We start from the raw sequence: 17,519 nt of genomic DNA, 5'->3' as shown, positions 1-17,519 counted from the left end.
ATTTGTTTCATGCGCAGCACGCACGAAACAAAATAGAAGGGAATAGACATTGGACGTGCCGATCTAGTTGAGCATCGTATTTTCGCCGAAGGTATTCGTGAAAGGGCGGGGAGGGGGGCAGTAGCAGTCCGTCCGTGGAAATTCAAGGAAGGTATTCTTTTTGCCTCTGAAGACCTCTCCCCATCCATTCAGCTCTCTTTCCTTCCCCCATCCCCGCCCCACATTTGTTAGCCGTTCCACCACCCGCGCCTCCGTCCGTTCTACCCCCCGCTGCCCACCTCCCCGTGACTCCCAACGGCTTTCCCGTCCTCGACCCGCCCCGCGGGAGGGAAGAGTTCGCTCTCGCTCGCTGGCCTTCTGGAGAGGGGCGAGCGAACCGGGTGTCTCTCGGTGGAGAATTCAACTTCACTTAGTTGTAGGCTCTGAGCGTGGCTTATTTTGCCGTGACACCGCGAGATAGCGGGCACATCCTCCTCCTTCCCCCTTTTTTTTATCACCGCAGACCGGACGCTCGGGGCAGGGGGGGGGGCGAAGGGAGGTGTGGGAAGGGCAAACCACTCCTTTCCTCAAAACCCATTCCACACGCGCGCGCGCGCCACCATCGACCTTCCATCCCACCAACCTTGGTGCTCTGAACCCTTTCAGGGAAGGTGGCTATAGGGCGTCGTGGGGTGAAACCGCGCGAAGGTTCCGTCAGTCTTGACGGGCGAGTGGAGAAGGCAGTGGCCGCATTCGTGTGGTTCGCGTGGATAAGGGTGCGTGTGGTTTGCGCGCGCTCGCGTGTGAGAACTATCTTTTGCTTTCCTGCGCACTCGGCAGTGTTTTGTATGTGTTGTGAACTTATTCCGTGATGGGTTGTGTTCGTGCTTCGGTGAGGTGGAGGTTCATCATTGCTAAGTCCAGCATCGTCGTTAGCCGGAAACACACAAATTGATTGTGTGGTCTGCTTGGTACACCTTCCCCCTCCCTGAGGAATACGTCTTCGTCCCAGGAGTAAAGAATTTGTACAGCAACCAATCATGTTCGGTGCCTGCATACCCTCGCCGCACGGCCTGCTCTCCCGCAGGCTGAGGAGATGGGGATCCACTGGTTCTTGGGTAGGAATGTTTTTTTTTAATGGAAGTGTCAGTTTTTCGATTCCGTGGGGGATTTTTTCGCGTGTTTTCCGTGCAGCGCCGAGGGCCCTTCGTGTGGTCGGGCTGTGTCGTCGTTTTGAAATGTCTCGCTTTTGCGGTTACAAGGGAAAACCCGTATTTACTCCGTCGCGGAGTTGAGCGAGGAAGTAGCGCAGAGTATATTTGGAGGCATCACATCGGTTATGTAAGGTGGTGTTTGAAATCCCACTAGCACATTATCATCAGGTTGCTGGCCCCGGAGGTGGCGGGGTAACGTCCTAGTCCAACCAAACCGGAGGTCGCGGGTTCGATTCCCGCTTAGGTGGATTTTCCTCCATCTAGGGCTAGATTGTATGTAATTGTCTTCAATGTAATGTCTTTAATGTAAAGGTTAAGTGGAAGAAGGGAATATAAGTCTCAACCTCGCCCAATTAAGTTGATAAATAAATAAATCAGGAGGTTTTCCACTTCAAAATCCGAACCAGCTGAAAAAGTACTTGTTTTACCCACCGAGGTGTATGGTGGTGGTCTATCGTCTAAGTGGTCGTGGTTCATGTTATTAACTTCTATAGTGGGTAAAATGCACATTCCTTTAAAACTCAAGTTTTCAAATAACATGTAAAGGGTTTGCACCACCAAGAAAGTCCCAAGGTTTTGACCTCTGGTGTACCTCAGGGAAATGTGATCGAGCCCTTGTTCTTCTTGATTTTTGTAAACGATTTGAAACACGAAGTGAAGAGTAAGATTCGGATGAACGCGTGAGTTTTCCGCTAGCATGTATTTGGATTTGAACCGCTAGGCACATCTTTTCAGAGATTTTGAGTGGATGTTTTTCCCTTAACCCTTTTTCTACACACTTCCTCTCTCTCTTATCCCTTACTCGTTCCAAATGGTATTTGCGACCCACCTTTTTGGTGTATTGCAGGATATATTTGTCGATCTAGGTATAATAAGTGTTTTGGCCAGTACATATCATGTTACCCTAGTGTATACCTCTAGGATGTGGTTCAACGTAAGGCATGCAACATTAAAAATTAAGTTTCTCCTAATTTTTAGTTATCAGTATTTCTGTAAAATAATTCTACGCCGCTAGGTACCTCTAGGGTGTGTATTACTTCCTTAATATGCTTTCTTAAAATCACTTTTTAATCTGTGTCTTGTTGTCTCTAAGTAATCCCCACCACTTTTTCTGCCTAATTCGCATTTATTTTCACCAAAGTCACGAATTGGTTTTCCTTCCGTTCCATGCAGTTTTGTTTGAAGTTCTCCACATCCTAATCTCAAAGCCGTTCAATCGCAAGGGCCAAGTCCTTGAAAGGTGAAATTTTACTTCTATTCTTAAATCGCTCCTATATCTTATTTTATCCTCGCCATTCATTTTACTGTAGCTATCTTTCAATGGGTCAAGTATATTCTGGTCCTGAAATACCTAACGCTAACCGCGATTCTTCTTGATTACTCTATGATCTGGAAGGTCAATCATTTACATCTACAGAATACCCCGTTAGCCGCCGCATGGGCGTGTGGTAGTTAGGGCATGCCCTGTAAAATAAAATGCAACCACGCGTAAAACAAACAAAAACATGCAAAAGCTTGCTCACACTGAGCAGTATATTTATGCAAAACTAATTTTAACATACACAATTGCATATACATGTACTAGCAACTAACATACACAATCTTATGCACTTTCGAATGCGCCAGATGTCTGGGTAGCGCTTAATCTTGCCCTCGCCAGTAATTCGATTTTTTTTCATATTTCTAACATGTCCTCGATTGCATGCTGTTATGATTTCTAATTGTCGCAGGAAAGGACGAATATTTGCATCTCTTTGCACTGGAGTGTATCTCCCTTATCCTTGTGGTCTAACCTACCAAAATAGTGTGGGGCCATAATGATTCCCTTCGAATCATAGTTAAACTCGTGTGTTCTGAACAATGGTAAAAGTTTTAAATCTCGCTTGCTCTTTTCCCTTCCTATGCGGCTCCCAGCTTAATTCTCTAAAAGGCATCACACACTCGTCTTCTTACTGCAACACTTTTTGACAATTCTGGACTTTATTTAATTCTTTTTGCCAAACTTTCTCCCAATGATCCCAAATTTTTGCGGCATAATCCAAATGAGGCCTAACTAGGGCGAAATAACACCTCCCATGAATGCCTATCGTTAGCATACAAGAATAGTTGTGTTCGGGTCAAGTTTTACATTTGCCTTTAAAATTCAGAGAGTAGAAGAGGTTGCGTTTGATTTTGCTATGGCTTTTTATTGCACGGAGGAGGACGAGTACTTGGAACTGTGTCTCGTAAATACAGGGTGGGCTAGATCCGTCAATGTGAGTGGAGATCTCGCTATTTCGATTCAATCACATCTAAATGACCATCCGCAAGCTACCTGCATGGTGTATGACAGGGGGTGTGTCCATGCCAGGCATGCACCGTACGCGAGGAGTTGCGTTCACTTTCCGTAGAGGAAAGACAGGAAGTTACAGAACTGTCCATGATTCTGGCGTTATCACCGTCTTTCATACTATTCTTGGACACGAAACTAGTTAACTCGTAAACAGTTCATAGCTGAAAAGAAGAAACTTAATATGCAGTCTAAATGTTTTCATGCATTTATTCAATTCGTTGGATGTAAATTAGTATTTTGACTGTTTATCCGCATGGAACACTACTCGCCACCGCTAAGAGGTATGATAGGTGGTAATTCCACACGAGGCGAATGCACTTACCAGATAAAATATTACTGGAAGGTTGGGGACTAACTGAAATGTCATATTATTCAAGCGATGTAGAATATTTGGTTTTCACTAACACTCAATGTATGCTAGACGAAGTACTTATTAGGTAAGGCGACCGACGGCTAAGGTCATTTGCGACATTATAAATGGGTGGATACTGTATAAAAGTTAGGGTATTTGCGAAATGAAGGGAGATTGGAGAGCAACCCGAAATCGGCATCAGCTTTGAAAGGCGCCAAGCGGTCCACAGTTTGTCTCATCTGATGGACGACTTTCTCTTTTTAAAATGCTATCTACCAAGCACCATAAATTAGGACCAGGATACCATTGGAAGATCCTAATACTTCCAGTATATCTAGTATTTGAGAAATATTACCCCGGATGTCTTAAGTAACAATTTTTCTGATCCCTTTATTACTTGAAACACATTTCCATCTTTCATAAGATAGTACAAAGAGGTTAGTAATAAATTTTTAGCACATTTAAGAGTCCTTCTGATGCAATGTATTTAGTCTGTATTTTAGCCTTCGGTATGTGAGTGCCCCCTGACCTAGTTCTAATAATCTAGTCACGCTTGTAAGTTTATCATAACATTGTTTCCCAAATCTAGCTCCTCTCCGCTGCTTTCGATCTTATTCGGCAATCAAGTCGACCTCGAAAGAATCCCATATACTACTAGCAGCACATTTTAGTTGAGACCCAACTAATGACAATTAACATCGTTCTTTTACTTGTTTTCGCCACCTCATATCCTCGGTACTCTTTTAATATAGGTAAGGTTTAATAACAGTTCTAATTCAAACAATATCAGTTGGCTAAAAAAATTAATTAAAAATTGGCGATTTTCCACAAAATAAAATTTTTGTGAAAAATTGCCAATTTTTAATTAATTATGACACTTCACCATATCACGCCCGAAACGTCTCTTTTTAATATCAGTTAGGTTCTAATTATTGGTGATCCATATTTCATTAAAGAAATATCCAACTGTAGATTAAATAAAGTTTATTTTCCTGTGTGCAGATGTTTCCCTCCTGTAGACTATTCTTTGCTGACCGTTCGTCTTGTTTTATTTGCTACCTCACATAGATGCTCACATTCTGTGCCATAGCGCTGTACCCTTTCTTACCTCAGTGCTCGCGAGAATATCATTCAGCCGGCTTCAGGCGTATTTCATACTTCATGCCTACTGCAATGTAAATACTATCTCTATTCACCACGATGCAGTTTTGAATTGGTTCCCAAATCTCTGCAGAGATTTATCAATCAATCAGTTCTTTCGGAGGAACTAGTTTTTTCCCGATTTATTTTTTCTTCCTCATATAGTTTAGCGTATAGAGATTATTATTTCATGCAGTGAATTGCCATGATTGGTGATCTTTTAAAGCGTGGATTCTCTCGCAGAAGATGGACGCTCTGAAAGCTTTTTCGGCTGTATGAAATAATTATATTTATATTCTCTTGCTGGGATTATTATCACATTATATTCATCGCAGGATTATCCATTATTGTTCATGTGTGTGTAAGGGTAAGTCATGTTTTAGCCCTGAGGTAAGGAAGATTTCACGATTTAAAGCTTACATACTCCTTGATTGGTTTCTCCGCGCGCCATTTTTCGCCTTCCGATCTTTTTATGAAAACATAGAAGCCACGAACAGTGAAATGAACATCTTGAGATTTTTGGCCGCTTCAATCATTTTCTCTCTGAGTTTTTATGTGCTTCTTTCTCAATCCCTGTTAGATTTGTTCTTATCATGCCTAAAATAGGGTGGCGAAGCTACCTAAAGCATCCGTTTCTATTTCCGCAATTGTTTATGGCGTTCCACCTCGAAAATTAAAAATTCTTTCATTTTGGATTTTGCGCCCTCTTTTTCAAGTGGGGTATTTTTCGCCTCACCACTGCTTAACCGCCGTGATTGATGACTGTTCAGCCATTTTTCATCGTCTTGCCCAGGACGTTTTTACTAGTCAAGAAAGTATTACAAACCCATCGTGTTGCGGTTTAAGTGACTCTGAACGTAACCTCATAGAGAGATATGTATTGGTGAAATTTTGGATTTAAAATGCAATATTTTCCTCCAAGAGTAAGGGAACAGGGGTTTGATCACGGATCTTCAAAAAAATGCGCGCGCCTTTGTTATTAGTGCGATGGATAATAAAGAATGACTTAAAATTCAGGATGTTTCGCTGCGTTGTTATCATTCACAAGACGACGTGACACAACGGAGACATTGCTGCTTTTGCATGCGGTTGGAGAAAGAATTGTCTCTTCGATTTCCCACCACCAAGGATCGAATCATTATGAATGCAGAAATTTTCAGAGGATTTCCCGATCCCTACTTAATTACTGCTGTTGTTGCAATAGTTCGCGAGGATGCCGCATTCGGAGACGAATGATATTTATTTATATTTTTCTGCCCATGTACGCCTTACATGTATATTTCAGCTGATAAGAAATAGAAGTTTGGAAAACTGTTTGAAACTACCCATATCCTTTTTGTACATCTTGGATCACCGGTTGGGCCTGGTAGCTCAGTGGGTAGAGCGTTGATCACGTTCAATCCCTGGGGACGCCTCTAGGCACCCTCTGCTTTACTAAAGCTAAGTGATAATTACGGGTGCCAGAACTTCTTGGGAAACCACAGGCGGCACAAGGAAAGGAACTGACCCTCCTACCCTGATGTGTGCATTTCACCCTACGTTGGGCTTAGTATTAGCTGAGCTCTACTCTAACCTATCAAACCGACCTTCGGGTTGATATGGTTTACCGGTAAACCTCGGGATTAGGAAATTTTTCTGGAATTGGAGCCAAATCCACTTAGTATCCATGATCCATTATTTCAACTACGGTATCCTTGCCGTTCTGGTATTCTTTGAGAAAACAGCTTCCCCTACCGAGACTATTCCTGGGGCGACTAGATAGTTAGCAATATTCCGTGCCCGTCTTTAATCTTATGGTGATCGCTTCACCTACTGTTAACCGTCCGTCAGAAGAGCGTGCCTTCTTCCCACCTCCATGCACCTGGCACCAATCGCCCACCAATCTAGATGGAGCTAATTACCGTACGCTCCCTCACCTCCATCAACGATGATAGAGTAGCCCGATATATTTTTTCAAGGGCTAGCGCATTCCTTCGCTCTCTTACTCTAAACTTGTGAAATCCAATTTATGAACCTTCTTAGAGTCTATTTTCCGCGAATTGGGTAATTGACGTTTAATTGTTATAACCCTATAACCCTAACCCTATAACTTGAATATACTCTTCGGCTTCAGGCTTCACTGCTTGGAAGTATTTAGTATCCATGCTAAAAGAATTTTTACTTTTCCAAAGAATTTATTTTACGGTAAAACGCGTTTCACAGACTTGCATCATTATCAGGTAGGCGTACAGCACAGGCATATTTACGCTCAGGACAGAGATCCCCATGCCAATTCATAGACATGGTATAACCGCCTCTTCCCTTAACCAAAATAACTCCGACCACCACCTTCAACCTACCATCCCTCCTTTCTTCCAACATGACCAATCCTACTACAATGCCTGTGATGTATGTCAATACAATTGTACCTGATGATGCTGTAAGTCGGTGGAACGCGTTGCAACATTAAATAAATTCTGTTCGTAATGGATATCAGATTGTAGTTGCGCCTGGGTGGTTACTACGATCGGCTTTTGGCTCTGCATCAGATTCTAAAACCATCCAAAGTCTCCATTCATCCATCTCTAATCCAGTAATATTCATCAGACACAACTTCTCTGGGATTAATACAGCATGGATTCGAAGAATGACGGAAACAGTACAGGAATTTTTTCCTTTCTTATAATTAGCTGCCACAATTTGAGAATAGTACAAATTTTAGGTGTGTGGTGTATCTTTGAGGAAATATTAAATGTATTAAAAATCATTGAACGTGAAATTAAGAATGGTTGCTTTTCTGAATCGAATCTTCTTTCCTTTTTCCGTCTCTATATGATGTGTTAATAGTAATTTTTCCTTTATTGTTCGTTGCTATAATATGCCTTGATTCCCACATTTCCTACCCCACATGAATAAGTGTCAGTTGAATCATGTTATTTCCAACTGAAAGTCTGAAATCTCATCTCACTACCTCTTAAATTTTTTTACTCTCCTTCGACTGATATGAAAGGTATCTACACCAGGCTTTCACAGGCCAAAAACAAATTCACGCATTATACCTGTGACCCAACTACAGGAAAAAAAATTCGACGTACAATGAACTAGTAACTACTTATCGGCCTCCAGAGGAATGCACGTGGTACTACCATTTCAAGTAAAATCATCCGACAAGAGTGATATGTTTGTTGTTAAATATTGCCGTAGTTGCGGGAATGTTCTTGAAATGTAGTAATGTCCTAATTTAAAGTTCATGCCAACATTGGTCTACTTCATAAAGTAAAGAATATCGTCCAGCTCCCCTTCTGGTAACAAGACGTTTCTCCACAATCACCAATCTAAAAGCTGTGGTCGAGTGCCGATTTAGAGACTCCGAAAGCCTCATTTGTGAGTTTCTTCGTCTTGATTTTATCGCTTATAGTCCGGAATTAGCGCGTAAAGCTTTTCCTTTCTCGTCGTATCATATCCCCGGTGCAATTTAGTACAAGAACATGTTTTGGCTTTTGCATTTCCATTTGCCGACTACCTGTTCTTTCATGACTTTCTTTTTCATTTGCATCAGTAATTTGTATTTATCCGCGTGAACTCTGAAATAATTGGTGCGAATCGAGGATTTTCCTTTCTTTTAATGCCTTCATAATTGAAGAAACAGTAGCTGGTCACTTGTAGCAGTAGGTTTTTCCGTCCAAGTATCCTAATGCCATGCAAAGTAACTCTAGTAATACTCTTATACTCTACGACCCGAGTAAATTGCACTAATTGAGGCACTTTGTACTTCTCAGCATATGCAAAAATTTCGTGTCTAGAAGTCGATGTGGTTACGAACATCAGTGAAGCCATGAAAGTTGAATTAAAGATTTCATCAACATCCAACCGCCAATGACTGTCTACCTCAGAAGTGTACGAATGACTTAATTGGCCGCAGTATTTTAATCTGTCACTCTTCTGTTAATTCTATGTTGATATTTCTTATTTTCCATTGATTCATTTTTTATTACAAAAAGGCATTCTATTCTCCACTTTATGGATTTCCGCGAGTTTTTTGAAGTTAATAAACAGTGGCAGATAATTGAAACTCTCCTTCAAATTATTAATCGGTGGTGACTTCGATGGGCTTAGAGAAGTAACCGTTTTCATCGAAGCTTCTTTCCAGACAAAGAGGAAGGACTTCCTCGTCCCTTAGCTGAGATATAGTATATGTCGTGGTGTAAGTTTTCATCACTCGTTAAAAAGTGTATTTTTATTCGGAGTCCATATGCTTTTATCGGTCGCACGCGAGTGAATTGAAAAGGAATCTTTCGGTAAGCTTGCCCAACATAAGGTTCCTTTCCAGGGAAAGGAAGCAAATTCAAAAATATTTTGGCTGTCGAAAGACTCAGCCAAGACCCCTTCACCGCCCATTTTTTAATTTTTTAATATCTTGAAGTTGGAAAGTTATTCTTTCATCTCCGTGTCAGCGTGTTAAGTGTCACGGTTCCCTGCAGATGAGTTACGTTCCACTGGTAGAACAAGGGCGGGCGGCAGAGGCGCTTCCTTGGATTCACCTACATCCAAAATTCGTTTCTCTCACGATGCGAGTCCCTTTGCCCCACATGCCCTCACCTTCGATGTTTTTTAGGGAATAACGCTCGCTGATTTATCCCCAAGTTATCAGTTAGCAACCTCTCAACCCAGTGAAGTCACGGGCCGTTGGCGTTTTCCAAAAATAATTTTCAATCCCATTTTCGGATCAGAGTTCTTCTCCGCGGAAGGGCGTCAATTAGCCAAGGCTGAGATAGTCGCCTTTGTTGAATACGCACTTTCGCACGTCCTGCACCTTCATATAGGATCTCTCTACAATTAGTGTCCCAAGTCAATCTGAAAACTATTGATGAGATAATACGCCTTAGTTTGTGGTTTTCGTACTGTTTTTACAAAAGAAAATTCTTGCACACCGATGAATCTCTCTTTCGCTTAACATTGCCAGTTTTACTTCTATTTTCCCTTTATTGTCTTAACGGTTAATGGTAAACGGGATTTCTACTTACTGCCCCGGCGGGACACCCACTGATTGAGGGCTTCCCGTTGCATTTATCTAGCGGGAAAAAATCTATTGTATCACCTTTACTTTCAGTAATTTCGTCCGTGAATTAGCCACGCTTTCTAGCCATCGCGGCACGATTGCCAAGACTCTGTAGGATTATCTCTTAGCATATATCTTTCGCAGCTAATTCCCTCGTTTGTAGACGTAAGAAATCTGGTACTTTTCTCAAGTGCAGAATCTACTCCACCTTTCCATACTATAAGGGAACATTTTTGGTAGTTGAAGTATCTCTACGTACTCCCTCGTTATAACAGGAATTTGAAATATGTTAACATCAGTTAAATGTAAAGTAAGCCTGCATTTATTGATTCAAATGCTAGTAAACAGTTTTCAACCTCTTCTGTTGATGGTTAGTAGATACTGATTCCAAAAACACATGCCGAGGACGATGTGTTCGGGGCGCATATATTTCGTTCAGTTTAGTGATATTTCAAGTTAATTGCTTTGGGTGTTTTTCTTCCTTGGCTTTCATTTCATCTACGGAAAAGGTGTGCACATTTCTCACAATTGACTGTTATCTCATTAATTTAGGGAAATTATATTTGGAAGTGGTTCAAGGCCGACTTCTTTTTTTACGTGTTTTCAGGAAAATGTGTACGCATTCATGCACCGCTTATTATAAAATTAGAAAGTGTGAATTGCATAACTTATGTACCCTTAAGTTACATGCGAGAAAGATTCTTTCAATGTGGCTGGCGGTACAGATGAATTATACTGGTACGCAGCTCGCTCCATTTGCACAAATACTTCGAAGTTAACCTGGGCCGGAAGAAATCGCCGGTTAATGTAATGTCTCAGTTTAGTTTTTTTTCTTTTGGGCTCCAAAGAAACTGGACGTTTAACTCTTGCCACGGGGAGTGTTATACAATTGGCGTATTTAGTGATTAATGACTATGCCGCGGATATTTAGGTGAAACCTATGTATTTCCTGTGAATGCAATGGACTATTCCGTTGAATATCAACTTTTCGTGAATAATAACCCCGTAAACGTTACTTTTGTAGTTCCTGAAAACTTCATTTTCAGCTCTGGAGAAATTTTGCCTCTTATTACCAGAAAAATCTATGAAACATTATGTAATTTAATCAGATATTTCATTTTTTTGACTGTGCATCGTTCACTATCTTGCGCGATGGTTGGTGTGTGTCCACATTGCGGTCTCTATCTCTTGACGAGCGCCAATGTGACATTCGTCCCTGCGATGGCGATGCATTTTTCTCCATGGCCACACGATGCGAAATGTCACAATGGATTACTTAGACCACCGTGACAACTTACTTATCAAACTTACTGAATGGTACTCAAATATCATGGTTATTTGATTTTCGTGGCGTTTACCGGATAATGTCTCTCCATTTTTCGGCTCTTCACCGCGTACGATGATATTGTTGACAGCAGTTTCACTGGTGTTCCAACCAACTTCCGGTCGAATGTGTCGGATTGAAGGTCAGTTTAAAAGGTTTTTATTCCGCGATTGTAACAGGCGCAGAAGAATGAGAGTAATAATAATAGACAATAATAATGACGATCCAGAATCCCCGTTTTAGGAACAAGTTCAAAGTTGTACAATGAATGTAGCGATGGGGGTTTGATGTTTTGGCCACTTTATGTAGGGTGAGCCGCGAAATAGGTGCTTCCTGATTGGCTCTTTCTCGCATGACTCTCTTCCAAGCACTACCGAGATGGTTATCCGCCACGTTCACCGCCAATAGCTCACACGTCTATATAGATAGGGTTATCCGTCTTGTTTACTCTAAACTGGTGTTAAAAATTTCAACGAACGCAGTGAAGAGCCAACAAATGGAGAGAAATTCAATTGGTGCTGAAATATCTGTTTACTTAGCAACGACTATATTCATTGTTATTGTTATATGTAAAATATTTTTGGCTCCCATGTGGAAAATACAGTCAATAAAATAACTCATAAGTTCTGTACACTGTGAAGATGAGATTCTTATGGCCTATACAACCTTTAAGCAGCTGTAGCGATTGCACATCATACATTATTCATCCACTGGCAACCTCTGAAAAAGTAATTTCAATATATAAATAAGTGATTATCTTATGTAGCTCGCTCTATTTTTTTGTTTCCCAGTAGATTTCCTAGTCCTCCATCCAGGCAAATGGTATCTCTGTAGTGTATGTAGTATTTCACACACTTAGTGAAGAAATTTCAGGGGCATCTTGAATGGCATGTATGGTATCATAGTGTTTTGGTTTCTAAACAAGTTAGCAAATTCCTTTCATTATTTCACAGAATATGTACATTACATGCAGGAAAAGAAATGCCCAAAATAGTCTTGTGCTGAATATAGTTAAACAGGCTATTCTCCCCACTCATGGGGTGTGCCTCGTCTCTTAGCCCTTACCAGACTTCACTTAGTGATAAGGCTGTATGTGGAAGATATGTGTGATGTGTGGTGACTTCTGTAGGTAATATGCATTCAATTTCTCAATCAATACCAATCTTCTGTGTAGATATATAATGTAATACATCATGTATTAATAGGATGTTCATTTAAAATATACGATATTCGATAATCCCCATTCAGGAATGCAATATTGAATTTACATCTCTCAGGGTGTTCAAATTTGAGCTTTCCGCAGGCCTAGGTGAGACCAGTACACTGTAGTCAGATTTAATGAAGAAAATGAAATAAAGGAAAAATAAGGGTAGTTTAAGCTAGTGAATTATAAAATTGAAGTTTGAGCAACCAGTAAAATTGTGTCATATCCATATAAATATTTAAATGACATTCATTCATTAGTCTTCTCACATATATATTGTAGGTGCTAATTACTGAGGAGGGCAAGTGTGGTCCACAAAGAGATTTATTAATTTAGAGGTTTGTAGATAACATAGAGACTGTTTTTCATGAATTAATTTTGTAATGTTAGCCTTTCAGTATATGAGATATGTGCTTTTTTCTTGTTTCTTCTTTTTAAATTGATTTAATGATGGCTTTACATTGTCTTAAAGAAGTATAGTCAGAAAATAATTAATTTCTTACACATCTACACATCGTCTACAATATTTTTCCTGCGCTTGCAGTTGAACTATTTCTACAGAGTTTCAAAGAGCAATTGAATGAGGGTTATTATGCCAAATATACATTCAATCATAGATAAATAACCAATAAAAGTTTTATAATTGATAGCAATTATGGAATAATTCACACTGTCCACAAGTTCCAATTAGAATATTTCAGAGGATTTAAGTTTGGTGATGTAAGAGGGAATAAAATTATGGGTATTTTCTTTTTGATGAATTTGATGGTTTGAGGCTCTGCTTTTTGGAAATTCATGATCACTGAATAAATAAACTTGGTATATTTTCGCACAAATAAAATGCGTAAAAAATACTGTTTATTTATTCAGTGATATTTTCTTTTTCATGGAATTTAGACATTTTCTGGATTTAAAGTTGGTGTTGATGGATGAAAAAATGTATTCACTTACCAAGTATTTTTTTCACATTAAGTTAAAAAATGAAACACTTTTATGTCCCAAAACTGTTTAGCCATTTTCATCACGCAATATATAATCATTTTCTAGACTCCTGGAATGATGCTGGGACAGTCGTCATCATCTACAACTGGAAGTGTGGCCACCTTAACATCAGCCTCAACTACAACTGGTACCATTACATCATCAAGTTCCTCTTCTTCAGAGGAGGTAGTAGATGTGCGTAATGGTGTGGTGGACGTGGCTGGTGACTACACAAAAAGGAAACATGTTTTCCGATTAAGTGCTGGTCCTGGTGGGCCTGGAACACATTCCTCAGAGCTCCTCCTGCAGGCAGAGGACTCAATGGACATGTTGCAATGGATTCGGGCTCTTCAAGAAAGTGGCTGTCGACCTGAAGGGTCTCCTCAGTTAGGTCCTTCAGAGAAAGAGGTGAGAAAAATATCTGTATTATCCTTTAGATGCTATTTAGAGTATCAATGAATGAATATTTGTGCAGTGCAGTCACTTAAGAGCCTGATTTAAAATATTACCTCTTGATTTTTTGATAACCCTTTCTGATTTTGGGTGTTCAGCTAGGTGCAATTAATTGTATTAGCGATTGGAAAAATGACTATTTTGCTCAGAAAACTAATTACATTTCATGGCATAGGATCATTAAGAATATGCCAATCTTGAATTTTTATGTACCCTTTCTTCTTTCTTACATCTTTATTTCCAGTTGTGCCAAATTTGAAATAATATTACAGTGTCATATTTAGCATGTCTTCTGTCACTTGATCAATTGATTGTTGTTATTAAATGAGTTTTATTTCAAGTTTAGATGTGTTTATATTCTGTTCAATGCAGAAGTGTTGGGTCCAGGCAAATAAACTTAATTAAATGGTCCCGTGTGGAAACTTGCATGTATTGTAATTAAATTCACCTCTTTGGTATGCTGGGAAAAATTTTGAGTGGGACAAAAAAGTCTTCACATTTCTGCACAGTTTGTCATACATATCGGAAAAGAATAATTTTTTATAATGATTGTTAAAGTTTATATGTGTATTCTCATTCATTATTTTTTACTAATATTTTCTAGTTTTGCATGCTTGTCACATTATTTAGGAACATGAATTTTTTTTCTGAGATGAATTTTTAAGAAGTTGATTTTACATTATCTTACTCAGTTTGCTATGGGACAATTATAACAACGTACATGCAATGCCACAGGCATTCATAGTCGTGATATCGAGGGATCTGGGTTTAAATCCTGGTCAAAGCAAATGATTTTTACACAATGAAATTGTTGCATTGAAATGTATATAATCGAATGTCTCCGTTAAAAGTTACTGTTGTGGCACCTTCGGCAGTATCTTGGAATTAATGAAATAGTCTTTAGTACACTTTGAAAATATCACCCCATTAACCACCCATGGTAAACAATCAACTCTAAAAAAAATTACTATGTGTATGTTTAAGTAGCATATTTAGCCATATACTAAGCATCGCATATGAGTTTCATGCAGTAGAAGATAATTTTTCAAATTAATAGATGGAAATTCACTAAGCTGTTAGTTATTTAAGAATGCCTTTTAGACGGATAAGTGTCTCATATGCATAATTAAATATAGTATACTTATGAATTACATTTTTGAAATTTCATTTAAAACATTGTTTGAAACATTTATTTTCTCACAGATGTACTAAATTCTGCATTTATTATTGAGTATGATGCACATGAATAAGGAGGTGTGATGTTGAGTGGTTTCTAGATCTACAATTTTGACAATGTTACTTTACCCTGTATTTTCAGAGTTCAGCGGATGCCACTCCAAATGGTTCATCTGCGGCTCCAGGTTCTCTCAACAGCAGCGGGCAGGGTTTGAACAGTGCACAACCAGTTGGATCCAATCTTGCATGCTCTAGTTCCTCAACTGCTGCATCTGCTGCTCTTTACACAAATAGGCTCTCTCCACTCCCTGCACATAAAGGAATCAGGAAACTCACCTCTTTCCGGAATCGATCTCCAACTGGTCAGTCACCTGTTAATAAAACAAGAAAATCCAGTCAAGGAGGTTAGTTTGACTTATTTATTATTTGGTAGGTTTTTGTTGGACACAGACTGAACAACAATACAAATCTTTGCCTCTGCTCACACTAAATTAACCCTACTTAATTTCTACGTAATTCTTTCCTCCCTTCATTCTATCCAACATATCTTTTCCTCACCATACCTCATTTGCCTAATTACCTTCCCTCTTGCACAGTCTTCAACATCCTAATGCCAATCAAAATACTATGGTAAAATGTCTCAGTCCAAATGTTTCAAAATAATCAATTTGAATCATTTAAGTTTTTATGTAAAGTAGGAGAGTTTGCTTTTAAGACTATAAGAGAATTGCTATTTTAGTCTTTGTTAATGGCATTCATCATAATGAAAAATATGAGTGGAAATATATCCTGAGGTGACTTTAAATAGGTTGTTGACCTTAATAATAGAAATATATGGGCTAAATATTTTCAAATTTTGAGGTAAATAGAAGCCACTGTAAAAAGGTGGTACAAGTGAGTGCAAGTACATGGTGTTTTCAGACATCCGCAGGGGAAAAACTGAAACAGTGATAGCAATGTATACATGTATACAGTGATTATCCAGTTGATAGGAAGGCAAGAAGTTTTTTAGTGGAAATATCCTGTCCTGTGAGGCAGATATAAAGATTCAGTTTAGCAGCTTTTTCAATAATTCAGCAGCATGTAAGTGAAAGTATGGTTGGTTAATGTCAGAAGTTGTATTGTCTGAATTTCAGCTTAGGGTCATTTAACTAAAATACAAGGCTTCAAAATATGAACATAAATATATAAAAAGTTGCCCAAATTGCACTCCCATATTTGTCCTAAAAATCATTTGCATAAAAATCTCTCTGCCCAGTTTCAGCTCCACATTTGAAAAAAATCTACTCTCTCTTTTGTAGATTAATTAATGCTGAATTTTTGCAAAAAAAATTTTTACTTGCAATCATTGAGATATGGAATTCTTATAACCAGGTGATGTTTGCCAAATTCCAGCTGACTACGAGTGATAAAACTAGCATCTTTCCATAGAATTCAAACAGTAAAAATGTTCATTTGATTGACATTTCAAAAACCAATTAGATTCAAAAGAATATAAACCTAGGATTGTTAGATGAATATTTATAAATGAATGTCAGAGCTAGGGAATTTATTGCTTTGCTTAGCTGCATGATTTTTCCTATCTCTCCTTCATTGGAGATGATGAACAGTAGGAAATGTTAATATAGAAATGTAATAGAATTTATGTGTAAAGAAGCTCATGATGAGTTCTGGGATAATTTCTTGTATGATTTCACATTGATTTTCCACTAATTATTAAATTATTTGGCAAATTTGAGGATACAAGTACATCAGGAAGCATCAAAGAAGGCCACAAAGAAGAGAGACATGCTCTCATATGTCTCCATCAGTCTTAGTGATATCATTTTCCTGAGGTTACTACATCACTTTAGATTTCAGGGAAACCTCGCATAAATCAGCGCTCAGTCATTATTGCACACTGATTTCCTCTAGTTTTTCTTTTTCTCCTTTCTCACGAAGCCATCGCTTGTACTTTCACTTTTGCTTGCCTGGCAAATTCAGTGAATTCAGCGATAGTGAGTATTTGGTGGAGAAAATAGAATACAAATGACACAACAAAAATGACCTTCTACAAATGTACTGTGAAAGTATTTCTCAGTCATTATAAATGTGCAAGAAGTGTAAATAATTGCATATTTAAATTGTAATCTACACTAATAATTTAGGTTCATAATTTATCCTCTATGCATTTCATAAGTGTAGTGATTACTCTCTGATATTCAATTGAATTTACAAATTAATGATGACAATCATGGCACTAACATGTTACCTGATTATTCATGTTACAATGAACCTGCATGTTTAAGGTTCTAACCCTTGAAACTGAGCATTGATAGTTGGTTTC

The 17,519-nt window shown here is 38.9% G+C and overlaps 1 protein-coding gene across 1 annotated transcript in view; it reads left to right on the top strand.

Moving 5' to 3' along the window:
* Positions 1 to 17,519, top strand: part of RhoGAP19D (Rho GTPase activating protein at 19D) — a 636,771-nt gene that overhangs the window by 581,735 nt on the left and 37,517 nt on the right. The window contains exons 16-17 of the mRNA XM_071589802.1: positions 13,631 to 13,972; positions 15,336 to 15,597. Of these exons, the coding sequence (XP_071445903.1) occupies positions 13,631 to 13,972; positions 15,336 to 15,597 (604 nt within the window). The remainder of the gene's footprint in view (positions 1 to 13,630; positions 13,973 to 15,335; positions 15,598 to 17,519) is intronic.

Source organism: Hetaerina americana, unplaced genomic scaffold, assembly GCF_022747635.1.
Source record: "Hetaerina americana unplaced genomic scaffold, ioHetAmer1.1.p SCAF_4, whole genome shotgun sequence".
Classification (NCBI taxonomy): Eukaryota; Metazoa; Arthropoda; class Insecta; order Odonata; family Calopterygidae; genus Hetaerina; species Hetaerina americana.
This window is presented reverse-complemented; position numbering and strand designations above follow the sequence as displayed.